Source organism: Schistocerca serialis, chromosome 2, assembly GCF_023864345.2.
Source record: "Schistocerca serialis cubense isolate TAMUIC-IGC-003099 chromosome 2, iqSchSeri2.2, whole genome shotgun sequence".
Classification (NCBI taxonomy): Eukaryota; Metazoa; Arthropoda; class Insecta; order Orthoptera; family Acrididae; genus Schistocerca; species Schistocerca serialis.
Genome location: NC_064639.1, coordinates 583,853,284 through 583,872,210, shown reverse-complemented (window position 1 = coordinate 583,872,210; position 18,927 = coordinate 583,853,284). Strand labels below are relative to the sequence as shown.

Genomic DNA, 18,927 nt, shown 5'->3' with positions numbered 1-18,927 from the left:
CCTCAAAAACCAAAGCAGAGGAAGGATAAGAAAAGGGGTACAAAGAAAAAAAAAAGGAACAAAAAACAATGGAGAGACTGTTCTGATGTTGGCTACTGCGAACGCAGAACACATTCCCAGAAACATCCCAGATATGTAGCCCAAGGGAGGGGAAAAAGAATAGCAAGAGGATAGATATGCAGCACAGGAGGGGAAAGATACTGCAAATTTTGGGGCTCTGTGGTAGCCAAGCACAAACATGCCAAAGAGCAGCGAGCCCCCTGGGAGGATAAGATAATGTGGGAAATCAAACGCATCGAAACTGGAGACAAGATAATAGGGGATATAGAGATGAAAACTTAAGATTGCCTCAATGAGGGTCCACAGTTTTGGGGCAAACAGATCAAGTAATTAAAGGACTCTTAATTTTAACTGGAGTAAAAGAGGGAAGTTGAATAACAGCAAATGGGACAGAACAACCAATCAACCTGCCATATGAATAAATTAAAGTTTGACAAAATGTTTTAGTTGATTCTTTAAAAAATAAATGTGATCATAAAAATGTAAGAGAAAGAAAGATTGACACTGAGACTATGTCTTAATTTTATACATGGGCAGAAAGTGAGTACAAAATATACAAGAAGGAATTAATGAACATAATACTTCTGAACTGGGGAGATTATTTGAAGAGAAGGAAGGTGACTAGATGAATGTCAGTACTGGGCTGCAACAACCTGTTGATATGATGCTAAGGGAGAACAAATTGAGAATGATGATGCTCAGAGCAGTTATGACTAAATTAATGAAGATAATTTTAATGGTGATGAGGAAAATAATGTTGAAGGCTGTGAAGTCAAAGATAAAGATTATACTGAAGTTAATGTATATGAGCTATGAAAGTTAGGTGATGGTGAGGTTTCTGTTAATGTAGTAGTGGGGAATGAGATTGGTAGTGAGGAAGTACTGGGTGGTTATAAGTAAAGTGCAGCTACTCCCAGAGGTCCAGTGTGGGTTGTAATTATTGTATAGCATCAAAACATGGTAGATATTGTAATGTGTCAATGCAGAACCAATTTATGCTGGGAAAAGATTCGTTTCAATTTTAGTCACAACATATAAATCTGGCACTATGAATGCAAGAAAAATGTATAGAAATGTGATGGATTAGGACCTGGGCATGAGCAGAAAAGGTCAAGCAACAGAGAAAGGCATAATATTGAATTTATTATTAACCACAGTTTACACAATTTGTTCAATAAGAGCACCGGAGATGTTGGTAAAATGTTGCATCCATAAAACAATGTGATCAACAGTTGCTCACAGCAGTTCAGGTGAAATTTTAGCAATGTGTTACTGTATCTTGCCTCCGGATCAAGTAGACACTGGACATGACCCTAGTAAATGCATTCTTTTAGATATCCCCAGAGCTAAAAGTTGCATGGGTTCAGATCAGGTGACCTTGCGGGCCATACGTATGGAAAACCTCTGGAGACAAAATGTTCATGGAAGATTGCATTAAACAGATCTTTCACTGTGTGAGTGACATGAATTGTTAACCGCTCTTGCGGTAAAAACAGTGGTATCCACACAGTTGCACTCATCCACAGCAAGGATCACATGCTGTTACAAGGAGGTTTTGATAACATGCAGACATCATGGCATACTTGATAGGCCCTCTTGGTTTATTCTCTTCAAAGAAAAATGGACTGAGGATAAAGATTTTTGTCAGTCCACAACACAAAGTCACATACGTGTGCAATGGCTTTTCATGCACAATATGCAGTTTAACAGTACCCCAAATTGAGCAAGTTTGTGTTAACTGCTGAATGCAGCAATGTAAAATGTACCTCATCATTCCTTGGAATATTGCCCAGCCACAGGTCATCAATTTCAGTCCATGCCAGAAACTGAAGAGCAAATTAAGAAAATTGCTACAGATCATGTTTCAGTTGTTGTGCTATCTGGATATTGTAATATCGCTGTAAAACAGACCACACAACTTTCCATACTGTTGACCATGGGATGGACAATTGTCATGACACTGCACCAGCACTAACATTACGTGGGGCATGTGCTGCATGGTCCATTACAACAACAGAAACCATGTCAATAACTTAAATTGGGATAGAATGCCTTCTTCCTCCAGAAACCACACAAAGCCCACTCGTGTTTTTGAATTTCATTAGCATCATCTTTAAACCATTTAATGACATCAGGTCTCTGCTCAGATCTTTCAGTCAGTGATACTCTCTCAGTGCAACACTATAACTGTTGTTGTTAATATAACACTGTTTCATTAACAGCACATGGTCTCTCTCTTCGTGATACCCATTCTGTTCTCTAATGTTATGGCTTGTCAAATTATGGTATGAATGTCATACCATCATACAGACAATATAAATTTCCAGATTTGCACCTAGTGACCACAACTGGAACCAATTAATTTTCCAGCACACAATGGTACCGCACTAATGCAATAGCATGTCTACCTCGTTTCAGTGCCATACAATAATTACATCACACAATGGGCCTCTGTGAATAGCTGCACTTTAATTATAAGCACCCGGTATCAGAGAAACAGCTGTTGTCTACCACTACTTGTCAACCATTAGTCATTGAAGGATTGGGAAAAGAAAATAGGGCAAATTTGGATCAGGTAAATTTAACCATCAGTTTAGAAGCGAAAGGAGAAAAATTTTTAAGATTAATGTGGAATGATTATGGGAACAGCAATGATAAAGAAAAATTCTGGGAAATGCCTATTCTTCAAACTAGTGCAAGAAACAGAAAAACTGATTAAATAAAAAGTTGGAAACAGGCTGTAGATGTTATAATTGCAAAGGCTTCCATGGGCAGAGTCAGTTGACATAAAAGTTTCCTGAGAATCTCATTGCATCGTAATATAATAAACTTTTGTTGTTCATATTGTGAATTAATTACCTATCAGATAATACAGGGTGATCCAAAAAGAATACCACAACTTTAAAAATGTGTATTTAATGAAAGAAACATAATATAACCTTCTGATATACATCATTACAAAGAGTATTTAAAAAGGTTTTTTTTTCACTCAAAAACAAGTTCAGAGATGTTCAATATGACCCCCTCCAGACACACGAGCAATATCAACCCGATACTCCAACTCGTTCTACACTCTCTGTAGCATATCAGGCGTAACAGTTTGGATAGCTGCTGTTATTTCTCGTTTCAAATCATCAATGGTGGCTGGGAGAGGTGGCCGAAACACCATATCCTTAACATACCCCCATAAGAAAAAATTGCAGGGGGTAAGACAAGGGCTTCTTGGAGGCCAGTGATGAAGTGCTCTGTCACGGGCTGCCTGGCGGCCGATCCATCGCCTCGGGTAGTTGACGTTCAGGTTTCATAACTAACCTTTTTCGTAGGACTCTCCATACAGTTGATTGTGGAATTTGCAGCTCTCTGCTAGCTCTGCGAGTCGATTTTCCTGGGCTGCGAACAAATGCTTGCTGGATGCGTGCTACATTTTCATCACTCGTTCTCGGCCGTCCAGAACTTTTCCCTTTGCACAAACACCCATTCTCTGTAAACTATTTATACCAACGTTTAATACACCACCTATCAGGAGGTTTAACACCATACTTCGTTCGAAATGCATGCTGAACAACTGTCGTCGATTCACTTCTGCCGTACTCAATAACACAAAAAGCTTTCCGTTGAGCGGTCGCCATCTTAGCATCAACTGACGCTGACGCCTAATCAACAGCGCCTCAAGCGAACAAATGTACAACTAAATGAAACTTTATAGCTCCCTTAATTCGCCGACAGATAGTGCTTAGCTCTGCCTTTTGTCGTTGCAGAGTTTTAAATTCCTAAAGTTTTGGTATTCTTTTTTAATCACCCTGTATTACTAGTAGCCTCTGAATAACTTGACAAGCTTTCAAATTAGTACAAAGATTAGCAACATATTAGAAATGGATAGATAAAAAAATCTACTCATGAAGTGGGGGCCGAGGACACAAACACAAAAAGATTTTAACTTTTACAAGCTTTCAGAGCAAGTGGCTCCTTCTGGCAGAAGCGTTGAAGGGGAAAGAAGAGGCGTAAAGTAAAAGGTGGTGGCACGAGGACACAAACACAAAAAGATTTTAACTTTTACAACCTTTCAGAGCAAGTGGCTCCTTCTGGCAGAAGCGTTGAAGGGGAAAGAAGAGGGGTAAAGTAAAAGGAGTGGAGAGGTGTGGGGAAAGGAGTACAGTTCAGAAAATTCACCCAGGAGCCCGGGTTAGGGGAGACTTATCAAATGGGATGAGAAGGAAATCCTGATTATTGGGGACTGCACCAGACGAGATTTGAAAATCTGAGAGCATAAAGGTGGAAGACAAGGTAATATCCAAAACAGAGATTACTACCAAAACATTGTGCATGACTTAATAAGAATGAAAAGCTAAGTGCATTGTATGTAACATAGGTGGGAGGCGTGGGGATGAAAGATAAACAAGTCAGAAAATGAAAGATGTAGAAAACTAAAACGGAGTGAAGAAAGGAGTAGTTCCAGTGAATAAATGCTAAAAGGGAACGAATTAATGTAAATTAGGGCCAGGTGGGTGGCAAGAACCAAGGACATGTTGTAGTGCTAATTCCCATCTGCGGAGTTCCAAGAAACTGGTGTCTGAGTGAAGAATCCATACCGCGCGTGTGGTGAAAGAGGCACCACAGTCATGACTGCCATGTTGAACAGCATGCTCTGTAACAGGATGTTGTGTGTTACCTATATACACCCTCTGCCTAAGCTGATTCATCCGCACATCTCATGTGTTGAGATTTCGTCATTGTCTGAAGATATAACCATAGCCATTTGGCGAGCCGTATCTGTCGACATTCTCATTGCCTTGTTCGTATGATCAATTATGGTCCTATTAAGCCAAAGAGTGTTGCAAAAATTTAGGTTTGAACTTAATGTATCTCTTGAATTTGAATATGGTAATGGTGCAGAGGATAATAATTTTAAGCAGATTGAAGGTATAAAGTCTAGAGCTAGTTAAGGTATTTTGAATTCCATGAACTGTAAATATACTAATGTTATTGTGAGTAAAGCTGTAATAAGGACATATGGATTTAATGCCATGTTGGCAATTGAGCATACATCCACAAGTTCCATTGCTGATTCAAGTAAGTCAATATGTTCCAGTGTTTAGGAGACATTTACTAACAATGGTTTCAGTCAGGAAGAATGGACATAGGAAGTGGCTGTATACAGCAACACACAATATCCTGTTGCATGGCAGTCATGACATCAGTGCCTGTTTCACTACACACGCCATCTGGATTCTTTCCCCAGACACCAGTTTCTCAAAACTCCGCAGGTGGGAACTAGCACTACATCATATCCTTGGTTCTTGCCACCCACCTGCCCTTAATTTACATTAATTCCTTCCAATCCAGCATTTATTCACAGGAACTACTCCTTTCTTCACTCCATTTTAGTTTTCTACTTCTTTCACTTTCTGCCTTGTCTATTTTTCACTATCCACCCTCCCACCTCTGTTACGAACAATGCATTTAGCTTTTCACTCTTATTAAGTCATGCACAATGTTTTAGTAGTAATCTCTGTCTTGGGTATTACCTTGTCTTCCACCTTTAAGCTCTCAGATTTTCCAATCTTGTCTGGTCAAGTCCCCAACAATCAGTGTTTCCTTCTCATCCCATCCAATAAGCCTTCCCTAACCTGGGGTTCTGGGTGAATTTTCTGAACTTTACACCTTTCTCTAAGTCTCTCCAGTCCTTTTCATTCATGTTCTTAATATATATTAATGACTTGCCATTCTATATTCACGAAGATGCAAAGCTGGTATTTTTTGCCGATGATACAAGTATAGCTATCACACCCAACAGTCAAGAATTAACTGGTGAAATTGTAAATGATGTTTTTCAGAAAATCAATAAGTGGTTCTCTGCAAATGGGCTCTCATTAAACTTTGACAAAACACAGTATATACAGTTCCACACAGTAAATGGAATGACACCATTAATAAATATAGACTTTGATCAGAAATTGGTAGCTAAGATAGAATATTCAAAATTTCTAGGTGTATGCATTGATGAGGGGTTGAACTGGAAAAAACACACTGAGAATCTGCTGAAACATTTGAGTTCATCTACTTATGCTATTAGAGTCATTGCAAATTTTGGTGATATACATCTGAGTAAATTAGCTTACCACACCTATTTTCATTCTCTGCTTTCGTATGGCATCATATTCAGGGATAACTCATCATAGAGTAAAACAGTGTTCATTGCACAAAAGCGTGTAATCAGAATAATTGCTGGAGCTCATCCAAGATCATCCTGCAGACACTTATTTAAAGAGCTAGAAATCTTCACTGTAGCCTCACAATACATATATCCCCTTACGAAATTTGTTGTTAACAGTCCGAACGAATTCAAAAGTAATAGCAGTGTACATGGCTACAACACTGGGAGAAAGGATGATCTTCACTACTCAAGGTTAAATCTAACTTTAGCTCAGAAGGGGGTAAATTATGCTGCCACAAAAGTCTTTGGTCACTTACTTAATAGCTTCAAAAGTCTGACAAATAGCCATATAGCATTTAAAAGGAAATTAAAAGAATTTCTTAATGGCAACTCCTTCTACTCATTAGATGAATTTTTGAATATAGTAAGTGGGTAATTTCCCAACCTCCACAATAAAATTAAAAATATTGAGTGTCATGTAATATTTTGTGTAATGTAATGTCTTGTATAGACACCTTTTATTAACCTGACACGTTCCACATCATTACGAAATGTCGTATTCATGATCTATGGCACAAGTACTAATCTAATCTAATCTAATCTCTAACCCCTCTCCTTTCCCCTTCAATGCTTCTGCCAGAAGGAGCTACTTGCTCTGAAAGCTTGTAAAAATTAACTCTTTTGTGTGTGGGTCCCCCTCCAGCTGCTTGGTGAGTAGATTTTTTTATCCATCCATTTACATTATATTGTCAATAACTGATTATTTTTATTGTTATTTTATCAATCAACAGTCAGAGCAAAACTCCATTTGTTCAAAAAATCATAATTTTTCTTTAAATCTCCTTAACGTTTCAAGCAAAATTGGTATTTCAATGACAAATATTTCCACTCACATTACATTATCACGATGAAAGGGTTTTCCACATTCAAATCTCATCCAGAAAGTTCACAAATAGATAAGTTGTTTTTTAAAAAGAACTAGTTTTCATGCCTATTCACAAAGTCACACATCTTGTACAGATTTTATGTGCAACATTGTGTGACGGGGATTTTGTGATAAATAAAAACTTGATGCATTTACTTTTAATTATGGAAATCTATGATACTACTTGACTACTTTTGGATCACAAATTTAGCATTGGAGGGCAGCGTGGAGGGTAAAAATCGTAGTGGGAGACCAAGAGATGAATACACTAAGCAGATTCAGAAGGATGTAGGTTGCAGTAAGTACTGGGAGATGAAGAAGCTTGCACAGGATAGAGTAGCATGGAGAGCTGCATCAAACCAGTCTCAGGACTGAAGACCACAACATCAACTTGACTATTAGCCATGTCTGAACTTATTTTTATTTATAAAGTAACAAATTCATGGTTTTTATATGTTTATGAAGTTTGTTAGTACTTGGGCGAAACTTTGATTCATATACATTTGAAATTTTGTAAGTTTGCATTTATGTTGTCAAAAATCAGTATAATCACGTGATAGTAAAGTAGAAACGAATGTAAACAACTGCAACATGCATAATAGTAGACAAAAATGTTCTTTTATACACACATTCCGACAACTGGTTCAAAATGGCTCTGAGTACTATGGGACTTAACTTCTAAGGCCATTAGTCCCCTAGAATGTCAAACTACTTAAACCTAACTAACCTACGGACATCACACACATCCATGCTTGAGGCAGAATTTGAACCTGTGACTGTAGCGGTATTCCGACAACTGATAATGCCCTCAGTATGGGGTGTGGACACCTCTGGCAGCAATACAGACCCAACAAACCACAGAGCATGCTGTGAATGATGTCATCAATCCCCATGTTCAGGAAATAATACCCATTCTACCTGCAGCACTACTCGCAAGTATTGGAGAGTGGTTGGTGCGTGCTGACATGATGCAGACATGCTCTATGGGATTCAAATTAGGAGAGCGAGCAAGCCAGGTCATTTGTGCAATATCTTCCATTTCCAAGAACATATCTATCACGCGTGCTCTATGAGGTCGAGCATTATTGTCCAACAATACAAAGTCTGGGCCCGCAGCATCTCACAACAATCGCACATGAGGTCACAAGATCTCATCATGATACCTGACAGCAGTTAAACCTTGCTGATTTAACTGTGTAATTTTATAAAGAGTTGTTTGAGTGGTCAACATAATCCCTGCCCACACCATAAGGGATCATCCTCAATACAAGTCTCTTTTCACAATGGTTGGGTCCCAAAATCATGTTCCATGTTCCCTCCAGATGTGAATCAGTTGAGAATCACTGTCCAGACCAAATCCGGACTCATCTCTGAAAGGAACATTGGCCTATTGTTCGACCGTCCAGGCGACATATTGACGGCTCCACCCTAGACATTCCCTTCTCTGAAGACACTTCAGAGGTACACATACAGCAGGTCTCCTACAATAAAGGCCACTCTGCCAAAGCCTTCTGTACACTGTTTACCTTTCTACAACACATCCAGTGGATGTAGCGAGGTCAGATGCCAGTTTCCGTGCAGTACTAACACAGTACCATCGTGCCCTTACAGCCAATTAACAGTTCTCTCTTTCTGATGTTACATGTGGTGAGTCCTGCCCTGGTCTTTGGAATACAGTTTCAATCTCTATAAACTGTCACAGCATCCAAAAAACAACAGAACAATTCACATTAAGACTTTGGGTCACATCAGTTTGCATCTGTCCTGCTTACATTCTCCCCATGGCCCTCCACCACAGAGAGCCTGGTAGGCATCTTCTCTGTACCAAACTGCACTGTCTGTGACTGTGGAAACAGTGACTGTGGATGTAAAACTACCCGAGATCACTGCCATGTTTGTCCGCTGACCACACAGGACATGATTGTACAGACATCTGTTAACAGCTTCTACAATTACATCGTGAATTAGACACAGGAAGGGGGAAATAGTGGTTTGTTGTTTTAATTTTTGACACCAGTGTATTTCCGTCTTCATGTCAATAGTCACACATGCTACAATTTTCTATTATGAAACACACTTAAAATATGAGCTCATAATTTATTTTTACTTTGTAAAGTCATTTGATGCTGTCCAAGACAAATGTATGTATTTATATGTTTTTGATTTAACAATCAATATCAAATCAAATTAAGAATGTAAAATAAAGTCAGTCACTTTAAAGATACATACTTTATTTTGATGTCTCTGCCAATGTTTGTCATATTCACAATTACTGAAAATAATCTGCATGTGTGAATTATATCCACCTAATTTCAAACTATGTTAAAAATAAAAAAGCAAAACATTCTAGTTAATAATTTGATTTATCAAACTGTCTGGAAGCTTCTAGAGCAAAATGCAATCCATATACTACCTGTTTTTTGGCGACGTGAGCATCACTCTCATTTTGTGCCTCTCACCAAGAACAGTGTGTTAGGGTCTTTGGCATGTATCACTATGCAGTACATTTGTTCACAAAATGTTTTGTGGTATATTATGAAAATGAATAGTGCTTTTGACTTTGTGGCATGTGACATTAATATGAAATAATTTACCAGTGGAAACAAGTTACAAAATTTCAGCCTTGTCTGTTCAACAAGTATGGTTCTGATAATTTTTATTAAGACTATGCAGCCATCACAACCCCTACATGCTGACACAATTTGCAAGTTCAGCACACGATTAAAAGTATGTGTAAAGATTCCTTTTTAAACATTGTCTACCTTTATTGCATGTAAAGTGGTTAACACTTCAAAATAATGCTATTTAAAACTGAAATTTGCAATACTGAAAATTAAGAGAGGATTTTTATAGGGAAGAAAGAGATTATCCAACAATGAGGACACTCATACAACAGTTCTTAAATGGCTCCAAGACCAAGGAGCAGATTTCTATTTTTGAGGAACTGAATGACTGGTAGGCCACTGTGACCATTGTCTACAGAGAATTGGTGAATATGTTGAAAAATAATGTCATTCATATGTGTCATTCTAAAGTGTAGTGCAGCATTCAGTAAAATTTACTTGGCCTGCCATAGTAATTTGTAGGTTACTTTATAAAGTTCCACTGTATTTATAATAAACAGATAATCAAATCAAAATATAAATATCACTGTACCTGATGAGCACAGTCTAAAGTATAAGAGCGTCGAGGTCTACATAAATTGCTTCTACTCTCAAGACTGTTCGTCTTACCCATCCATATTACAAAGAAACAGGCTCCTACGAATTTCCATTCCATCTTTCCAATGGGAATACCTGGAACATATGTATAAGAGAAGTCAATGAATATTAAACACAGTAATAAATTTTCTTGTTACAGTAAAAACAGAAAAAGTTATCTCAATCTAGTCTGTGTCAAACCCAGTTCTCCACATTAGCTTTCTGAGAAAGACTAGGTTCAAGTTTGATTCCTGGTTGAGTACACAGTTTTAATCTGCCTGAAAGTTTCAAAACAGTCCACACTTGCTCTGGAGTGATAAATTCGTTCTGATCCTGAATTGCACACTCCTAAAATCAAATGAAGTACTAAAAATTATACTTTATTTTTAATCATTCATCCGCATTCTCACCTTCCTTTTCATCATTCTCATTGTTTCAGTGTAATAAACTAGGTTTGATGACTATCTGTGTCTGTAAAACAACATATGCAGCTTAATGATGTGTGGGTATTCTGTTTTGCTGATCTTGCGCTGATAGTCTATGTAACACAAAAGCTCTCTGTGTTTTCCTGCTCTGGTGGATGTGATGGCCAGTGAGATTTTAATAAATTGTGCCGGACCCCAAGCATTTAAATTGAAAACTATGTCCCTATTCACTATGTTTACTGACATCTTTATTTCAATTGATTCATTAACTATACTATACCAGAAAATTGGCATTTGCACCACGATACTGGTCTCATCATATTTCGTTTCATGATTACATTCAAGACAGTGCTTGCCAACAACTTATTTGCTTGGTTGTTTAAGTCAAGTGTGTCATTGATGTTTCTTCCATCTCTCCTAAATTGTCCTGATAGAGTGCCCAACACAAGACATGCCACATTTGCATGAATGTGATACACACCCAGCTTTCAGAGACACGGATCACCTTTACTATTGCAAAGAATACTTTTTATCTTAGTTGAAAAGAGTGAAATACACTGGATGCTGTATTTCAATAGGAGACTGCTGGCATTTTCAGATATTGGGGCAGCAGAAGATAGATAAGCAATTTTTGTCTTCTCTTCCTCTGTCTCAATCTCAGGTTCTCTCTCAGACATTCTTGATTTTGATTTCATCATCCATTCAGTTTGATGATCTGAGTACCCATTCCTTCAGAACTCTATTTGTAGGTGTTGTTATTCTTTGTCAAGGCTATCCTTGTCTGAAAGTGTTCAAGCTCTACAGCCTAGAGTTTTCCGCACTGAATTTCTTTGTGATGTGTAGTGATGCCTCTATGCATGGAGACAGAGATTTTTATGCGCAGGTTTTCTATATACATTTTGTGACACAGGGATCTGTCTGCTGCTCTATTAAGTAACACATTATGGAAAGGTAGTTGGTTCTGTTTTTCAAGTTCCCTCATGATGGATAGAGTTTAAATGTTCCAGGAACACTCCCTGTGGCCACACTACAACCATGCTGTCCACATAGCAATAGAAACATTGGCTTCAATTTGGCAGGTTCTAATACCTTTGCTTCAAAGTGTTTCATGTATAGTTTCTCCACAAAAGGTGATAATGGAACACCTATTGACACACAATCAGTTTGTTAATAATATTTTCTGTTGAATAGGAAATAAGTTGATGTCAGAACATGCCTATCATCAAACTAAATGGGTAATGAAATCAAAATCAAAACACCTGAGAAAGAAGTTGAGACTGTGAGTGAGGAAGAAAAGCTACAAAACCACTTTTCTACTGTCTGCTGGCCCTACATCCAGGAAGATAGGCAGACTCCTACAGAAACATAGCATCCAGTGTATTTCGCTCCCTTTGACTAAGGCAAAAATATTCTTTGTAATTTTAAAGATGATCTAGGTCTCCAAAATCAGGTTGTTTATTGCATTCCCTGTGAATGTGGTATGTCTTTATGTGAGGCAGTCCTTTGGAACAGTCAAGGAGAGATGCAAGGAACATCAGTGATACATGTGACTAAAACAGTCAGATAAATCATCTGGCATTGAGCACTGCTATCAATATAATTATGAAATTAAATACGATGAGATCAGTATCATGATGCAAATGACAAGTTTCTGGGACAGCATAATTAGGAGTCTATCAAAATAAAGACATCAGTGAATTAGTAAACAGGGACAGATGTTTCTACTTAAATGACATTTAGGGTCCAGCACTCAATTTACTAAACTTTCACCAGCCATCAGATCCACCACAGCAGAAAACACTGTGAGAATTACTGTTTCACATATTATCAGTCTGAGCTCTGAAAAACAAAGAGTATCAAAACACACAGAGAGTGTGGGAAATCAAACATGGCTGTAAACAGTGGCACAAGACCAACAATAATTCACAGTCTCTCTAGAGATCTGGCAGCAGTTAGACATAACAGCAGAACTTGCTGCATTTGAAGAAGATGTCTGGGTGAGTCATAAAAATATTGTGTACAGAATGGAAAAAATAAGTTGTCAAAATACATGGAAGCACACAGTTAATCTGTCATGCTAAGGAAACCTGAGAGATTACATATGCAACTGCTTGCAGCATCTGCAGTTCGGTGAACTAGTCCGGATGCATTACAGCAGAACACACAGCACAGGCAAGGCTGGTGCTGTGTTTGGTACTGAATTTGATTAAATAATGACAGACTTCAATAGGCAGAAGTTAATTAATCCAGTGAACAATATTAAGTTGCCACAAAAGAAAGGTAAATTAACTTTATACACTGGTCAATGAAAACACTGGTTAATGAAAATATAGTAGGAGTGAAATATGGACCATTTGCAAGCATATTACATGATAACATCATGCAAAAATACTATGATGACTTAACAGAAATACATACTGACACATCTGAGAGGAATAATGACTGACACTGGACAAGAAATAGCACTTTGATGTGTATATAGAGTTTCAACAATTCCAAAATGCCATATACAACAAGTGAAGAAACTACAAGTCATGAATATAGGACTTCAACTTCAAAGCAAGTGTGCTACAGAATATAGATGATCAAACATTGTGACAATCCATTGTTTGATTATCTATATTTGCCAGAAAAAATGTTAGTATACCTGGACAGATGACATTGATTTTGAACTGATGACAGCATAAGCCATCAAGGGTAAAGTAGTGTTCTGACAGTGGTTTCAACAGCATCCACCAACAGAAGGCACAGTGGCATAGCTACCACAGTGCCATCTGTGTGTACCCTTTAATACTGAACACTCACAGACAGAAGACTCAGTATGATGCAAACATGTTAAGCAAGCAGGCAACCATGCCACAGAGATGTATTCATGCATCCTACAGCCAAATGAGGAGGTTTGAAAGGCATCAAATTGTGGCCTTCAGGGATTTGTCAAACAAGTTGGATCTAGAATGAGATTTTCACTCTCCAGCGGAGTGTGTGCTGATATGAAACTTCCTGACAGATTAAAACTGTGTGCCGGGCCGAGACTTGAACTCAGGACCTTCGCCTGTCGTGGGCAAGTGCTCTACCATCTGAGCTACCCAAGCACAACTCACGACCCGCCTTCAAAGCTTCAATTCCGCCAGTATTTCATCTCCTACCTTCCAAACCTCACAGAAGCTCTTCTGTGAGGTTTGAAAGGTAGGAAACGAGGTACTGGCAGAATTGAAGCTGTGAAAGTGGGTCATGAGTCGTGCTTGGATAGCTCAGTTGGCAGGGCACTTGCTCGTGAAAGGCAAAGTCCCGAGTTCGAGTCTCGGTCCGGTACAAAGTTTTAATCTGTCAGGAAGTTTCAAGTTGAATCTGTTGCATCAGTTGCGCAATGATGCTGGTACCAGTGGTCATGTTGTAATAAAACTGGTTATAGTGAGATAAATGTACTAACCAATCTTGTATCATATGAAATTACCAATTCCCAAGTTGAAGACTCAAAACCTAGAAATCCACTACTGTATAGATATACAAAAGTGTATAAACGTCAACATGTATTGAATTTATGGTGATGTAGCTATGTGGGGAGAAATAGAACTAGAGATACAGGGGAGATTAGATGTCTTTGTCTTTAAATATGTCTGCTTGTGTCTGTATGTGTGGATGGATATGTGCGTGTGTGCGAGTGTATACCTGTCCTTTTTTCCCCCTAAGGTAAGTCTTTCCGCTCCCGGGATTGGAATGACTCCTTACCCTCTCCCTTAAAACCCACTTCCTTTCGTCTTCCCCTCTCCTTCCCTCTTTCCTGATGAGGCAACAGTTTGTTGCGAAAGCTTGAATTTTGTGTGTATGTTTGTGTTTGGTTGTGTGTCTATCGACCTGCCAGCGCTTTTGTTCGGTAAGTCACCTCATCTTTGTTTTTATATATAATTTTTTTATATATAATTTTTCCCACGTGGAATGTTTCCTTCCATTATATATATATATATATATATATATATATATATATGTGTGTGTGTGTGTGTGTGTGTGTGTGTGTGTGTGTGTGTGTGTGTATTCTGATGAAGGCCAATTTGGCCAAAAGCTTTGTTTGACAGTCTTTTTGTTCTGCCTATCTGCAAATCAGCATCTCCTTTTAAACATTAACATTTATTTGCTCAAGAAAGTATGTACATCATACAAATGCATCAACAATATTTAGTAGGAAGTACACCACACCGTTTTACTTTATACTTCGCCTTCTGTTTTCGTGTACAAAATAAATGTAGCATACAGCTGCAGCATATTTGAGGAGCCTGGCTACCAGAGGCAACAACAGGTGTCTTGTTGTTACAGTGACATGAACCTACAATGTGGTATGTGGTAGCGATGTTCTGTTTTTCTACAGATGCACTGCCTAATCCTGAAGTATCTGTCCCATAGTAATCATATGTTCTAGAGTGTGTTCTAGAACGTGTTTATTATTGATTGTGTATCCACAAACAGGACACAATTCAATTTTATTTATTTATTTATTTATGTCCTGAATCTTTGAGGTACATATACCATACCTTAGATGTTGGACAAAATGACATTACATTAATATACTGTTACATTGATTGTATACTTTACATTTATAAATTGTTACATTTTTATATTGCTATATTGTTACATTACATTTTTATATTGTTACAACCGAAAATTTTTCAAGATGCTGTGTTACTGAGTAATTTTATAACCTTTAATCACCAATAATTGCATGGATATTCAAACACACTCACTTAGAAACAATAGCTGCCCACATGATAACAACTCAGTATCTCTTATTCGACCGCTGTGCCGTGACATGTGGCCAGTGCCGTTCATAGCTATGTGGTGCTCCCGCGCTCAGCCGAGTTGCGGAGTGCCTCTATTGCCGTTTGCGCGTACTGTCGTGGCGGCACTGTTAAATGTCGTAGCACTGTCACAACGCTTTTCCCCCTTGAAAAAACAACACTCACTTCCTTGGAGACATGGACAGTGTGGAGACATCCATGGCCTCTTGTGAGGCCCCGAGAAGATCCCGCGGAGAGACACGAGAGTATGGTCGAAAATGTCCAGGACGGAAACTCGTGCGTGGAACGTGCCTCCTGGACGAGATGATGGGTGAAAACTCCGGAGCAGCATCCATAGGTGTCGTGGACCTGGGGGTGTGCTCCAGCGAGATAGGTCCCGGAGAAGGCGGCGTCGCGACTGGGGCCGGTTCCGGCATACTCGGAAGCGGTAGCGACGTCGGTTGCATCAACACGTACGGTAGATCGGCAACAGTGACAGGACTGGCTTCTCGGGCTGGTGGAGGCGAAGGAAGGGGCGGTGGCACCGGCGTGGCCACCACTCATGGGTGCATCCGGTCATAATGGCGAACAACCATGCCGTCGTCCATACGTATTTCACAAAGCCAGTGGCCGCGAAGAGCCTTGACCACCCCTGAAATCCATTTATGGCGAGATCCATACCCTCGTGCCCACACGTCGGCGCCCACCGAGTATTTTCCCGCACTAGGGGACACAGCACAAGGCCTGACAGGGTGAAGCAGGTGCAGTAGAGTGCGCGGTTGGCGGCCATGCAAGAGTTCAGCAGGGTTGCGATTACCCAGAGGCGTGAAGCGATAAGAACTCAGAAATTGCAGCAGAGTGTCATCTGTGGAAAAATCACTAAGGAATTTTTTCATCTGGCTTTTGAAAGTGCGGACAAGATGCTCGACCTCCCCATCCGATTGTGGATGGAAGGGCAGTGCTGTAACATGATGAATCCCTTGTCCAGTACAACAATCACGGAAGGCCTGCGAAGAGAACTGAGGGCCATTGTCCGTAACGATTGTGAATGGAAGACCTTCTAGCGCAAAGATTTTGGACAAAGCCAGCGTCATCACCGCAGTGGTGGGCGATGGACATCGAACAACAAATGGAAACTTCCAGAAGGCGTCAATCAACAGTAGCCAATAAGTACCGAGGAAGGGGCTGGCAAAGTCAGCGTGCACCCGTTCCCATGGCTGTGCCGGATCAGGCCACAGAGAGGGCATTGTACGAGGTGCAGCCAGTTGTTGAGCACACTGACCACACGCAGCAACCATGTGGGCGATGTCCGAATCAATACCGGGCCAATAAACGTGCCTGTGGGCCAGGGACTTAGTCCGAGAAATACCCCAATGGCCTTCATGCAACAGTTTGAGTACATCTTTGCGAAGAGAGGCTGGCACCACGACCCGTGGAGATGCGCCATCCGTGGCCAGAAGAACAACACCATCACGAACAGACAGACAAAGGTGCAAGGCATGGTAGTTGTGAAGGGGATCTGATGCACGGCCCTTGGTCCTGTCCGGCCAACTCAGTTGAACAAAACCGATCACCTGACGCAGGACCGGGTCCCGCGCAGTAGCTGACGCGACCTGCGAACCTGTAAGTGGAAAACCCTCGACCGCATGACATTCTTCCTCATCAATGTGGAAACAGAGTAGTTGATCACGATTGAAAACCGGATCGGGGCCCATCGGCAATCGCGACAATGCGTCAGCGTTGGCGTGCTGGGCTGTGGGGCGATAGCGAATCTCATAGTGAAAACGAGACAAGTATAAGGCCCAATGTTGCAGGCGGTGAGCTACCTTATCCAGAAGCGACACCGATGGGCTGAACAGAGAGACCAGCGGCTTGTGGTCGGTGATGAGGTGAAACTTAGAACCATACAAAAAAACGCTGAACTTTTTTAGAGCATAAATGATAGCGAGCGCCTCCTTTTCGGATTGAGAGTAACGCCGTTGCGCATCGTTGAGGGTCTTGGAAGCATAGGCGATGGGTTGTTCCGACCCATCCTCATACCGATGGCGAGAACAGCCCCTAGGCCATACTGTGACGCGCCAGTTGCCAGAACCAAGTGCTGACCTGGACGGAATGTGGCAAGACAAGGTGTCGACTGCAAATGAGCCTTCAGGCGGACAAAAGCCTGCTCACACTCGTCGGACCAACAGAAAGGGACGTTTTTGCATAACAGCTGATGCAGAGGATGAGCTACCGCCACCACAGATGGAATGAATTTGTGATAATAAGCAATCTTGCCTAGAAACGCCTGAAGATCTTTGACCATAGACGGCCGGGGTAGAGCGTTAATGGCCACAACGTGCTGACGTAGAGGACGTATACCCTCACGAGACAAGTGGAAACCAAGATACACAATGGAGGGTTGGGAGAATTGTGACTTGTCCAGATTGCACCTCAACCCAGCCGAATGCAAAACCCAAAACAGTGAACACAAATTGCAAAGGTGCTCCTCAGTGGAGGCCTCTGTGACAACAATGTCATCCAGATAGTTTATGCAGCCGGGAACGGAAGCCGTGAGCTGTTCCAAAAACCGCTGAAAAATGGCCGGCGTGCTAGCGACGCCAAATGGTAACCGCTGGTACTGATACAACCCACAAGGAGTGTTGATGACGAGAAATTCCTTGGAAGAAGCATCCAACGGCAACTGATGGTATGTCTCCGATAAGTCAAGTTTGGAAAAGAACTGGCCCCCAGCGAGCTTGGTAAATAACTCCTCAGGATGGGGAAGAGGATAAGTGTCAATGAGGCTCTGAGCGTTGACAGTGGCTTTAAAATCACCACACAATCGCAGACTCCCGTTTGGTTTAGAAACCACCATGATTGGCGATGCCCATTCGCTGGAGGCAACAGGAAGGAGAATCCCTGAAGCTGTTAACCTGTCTATCTCAGCCTTGACAGGTGCACGCAATGCCACTGGAATAGGGCGGAAAAACTTAGGGTGAGTTGTAGGTTTAAGAGTAATGTGGGCTTCAAAATCCTTGGCACGACCCAGACCAGCAGAGAGCACGGACGAAAATTCAGAACACAATCCATCCAGCTGTTGATACGGAATATCCTCAGATATGAGGTGCACATCATCATCAATGGAGAACCCAAACAACTGGAAAGCATCATAACCGAACAGGTTTTCAGTGCCCGCATGATCCACCATATAAAACGTGAGGGGCCTAACAACAGACTTGTAGGCAGTGGAAGCATCAAACTGGCCAATGATAGGAATTTTCTGTTTATTATAAGTTCTCAGATTTCGTGTAACTGGAGACAAGGGAGGGGAGCCCAACTCCAAATACGTGTGAGAATTAATGAGAGTTACTGCAGAGCCAGTGTCCACTTGCATGCGAATGTCTTTATCCAG

At 40.6% G+C, this 18,927-nt stretch overlaps 1 protein-coding gene across 3 annotated transcripts in view; it reads right to left on the bottom strand.

The window, feature by feature from the left end:
* LOC126457600 (uncharacterized) overlaps positions 1 to 18,927 on the bottom strand; it is a 212,267-nt gene that overhangs the window by 164,836 nt on the left and 28,504 nt on the right. For all 3 annotated transcript variants that reach the window (XM_050094046.1, XM_050094045.1, XM_050094047.1), the window contains one exon: positions 10,296 to 10,435. In XM_050094046.1, the coding sequence (XP_049950003.1) occupies positions 10,296 to 10,418 (123 nt within the window). In that variant the 5' untranslated portion in view covers positions 10,419 to 10,435. The remainder of the gene's footprint in view (positions 1 to 10,295; positions 10,436 to 18,927) is intronic.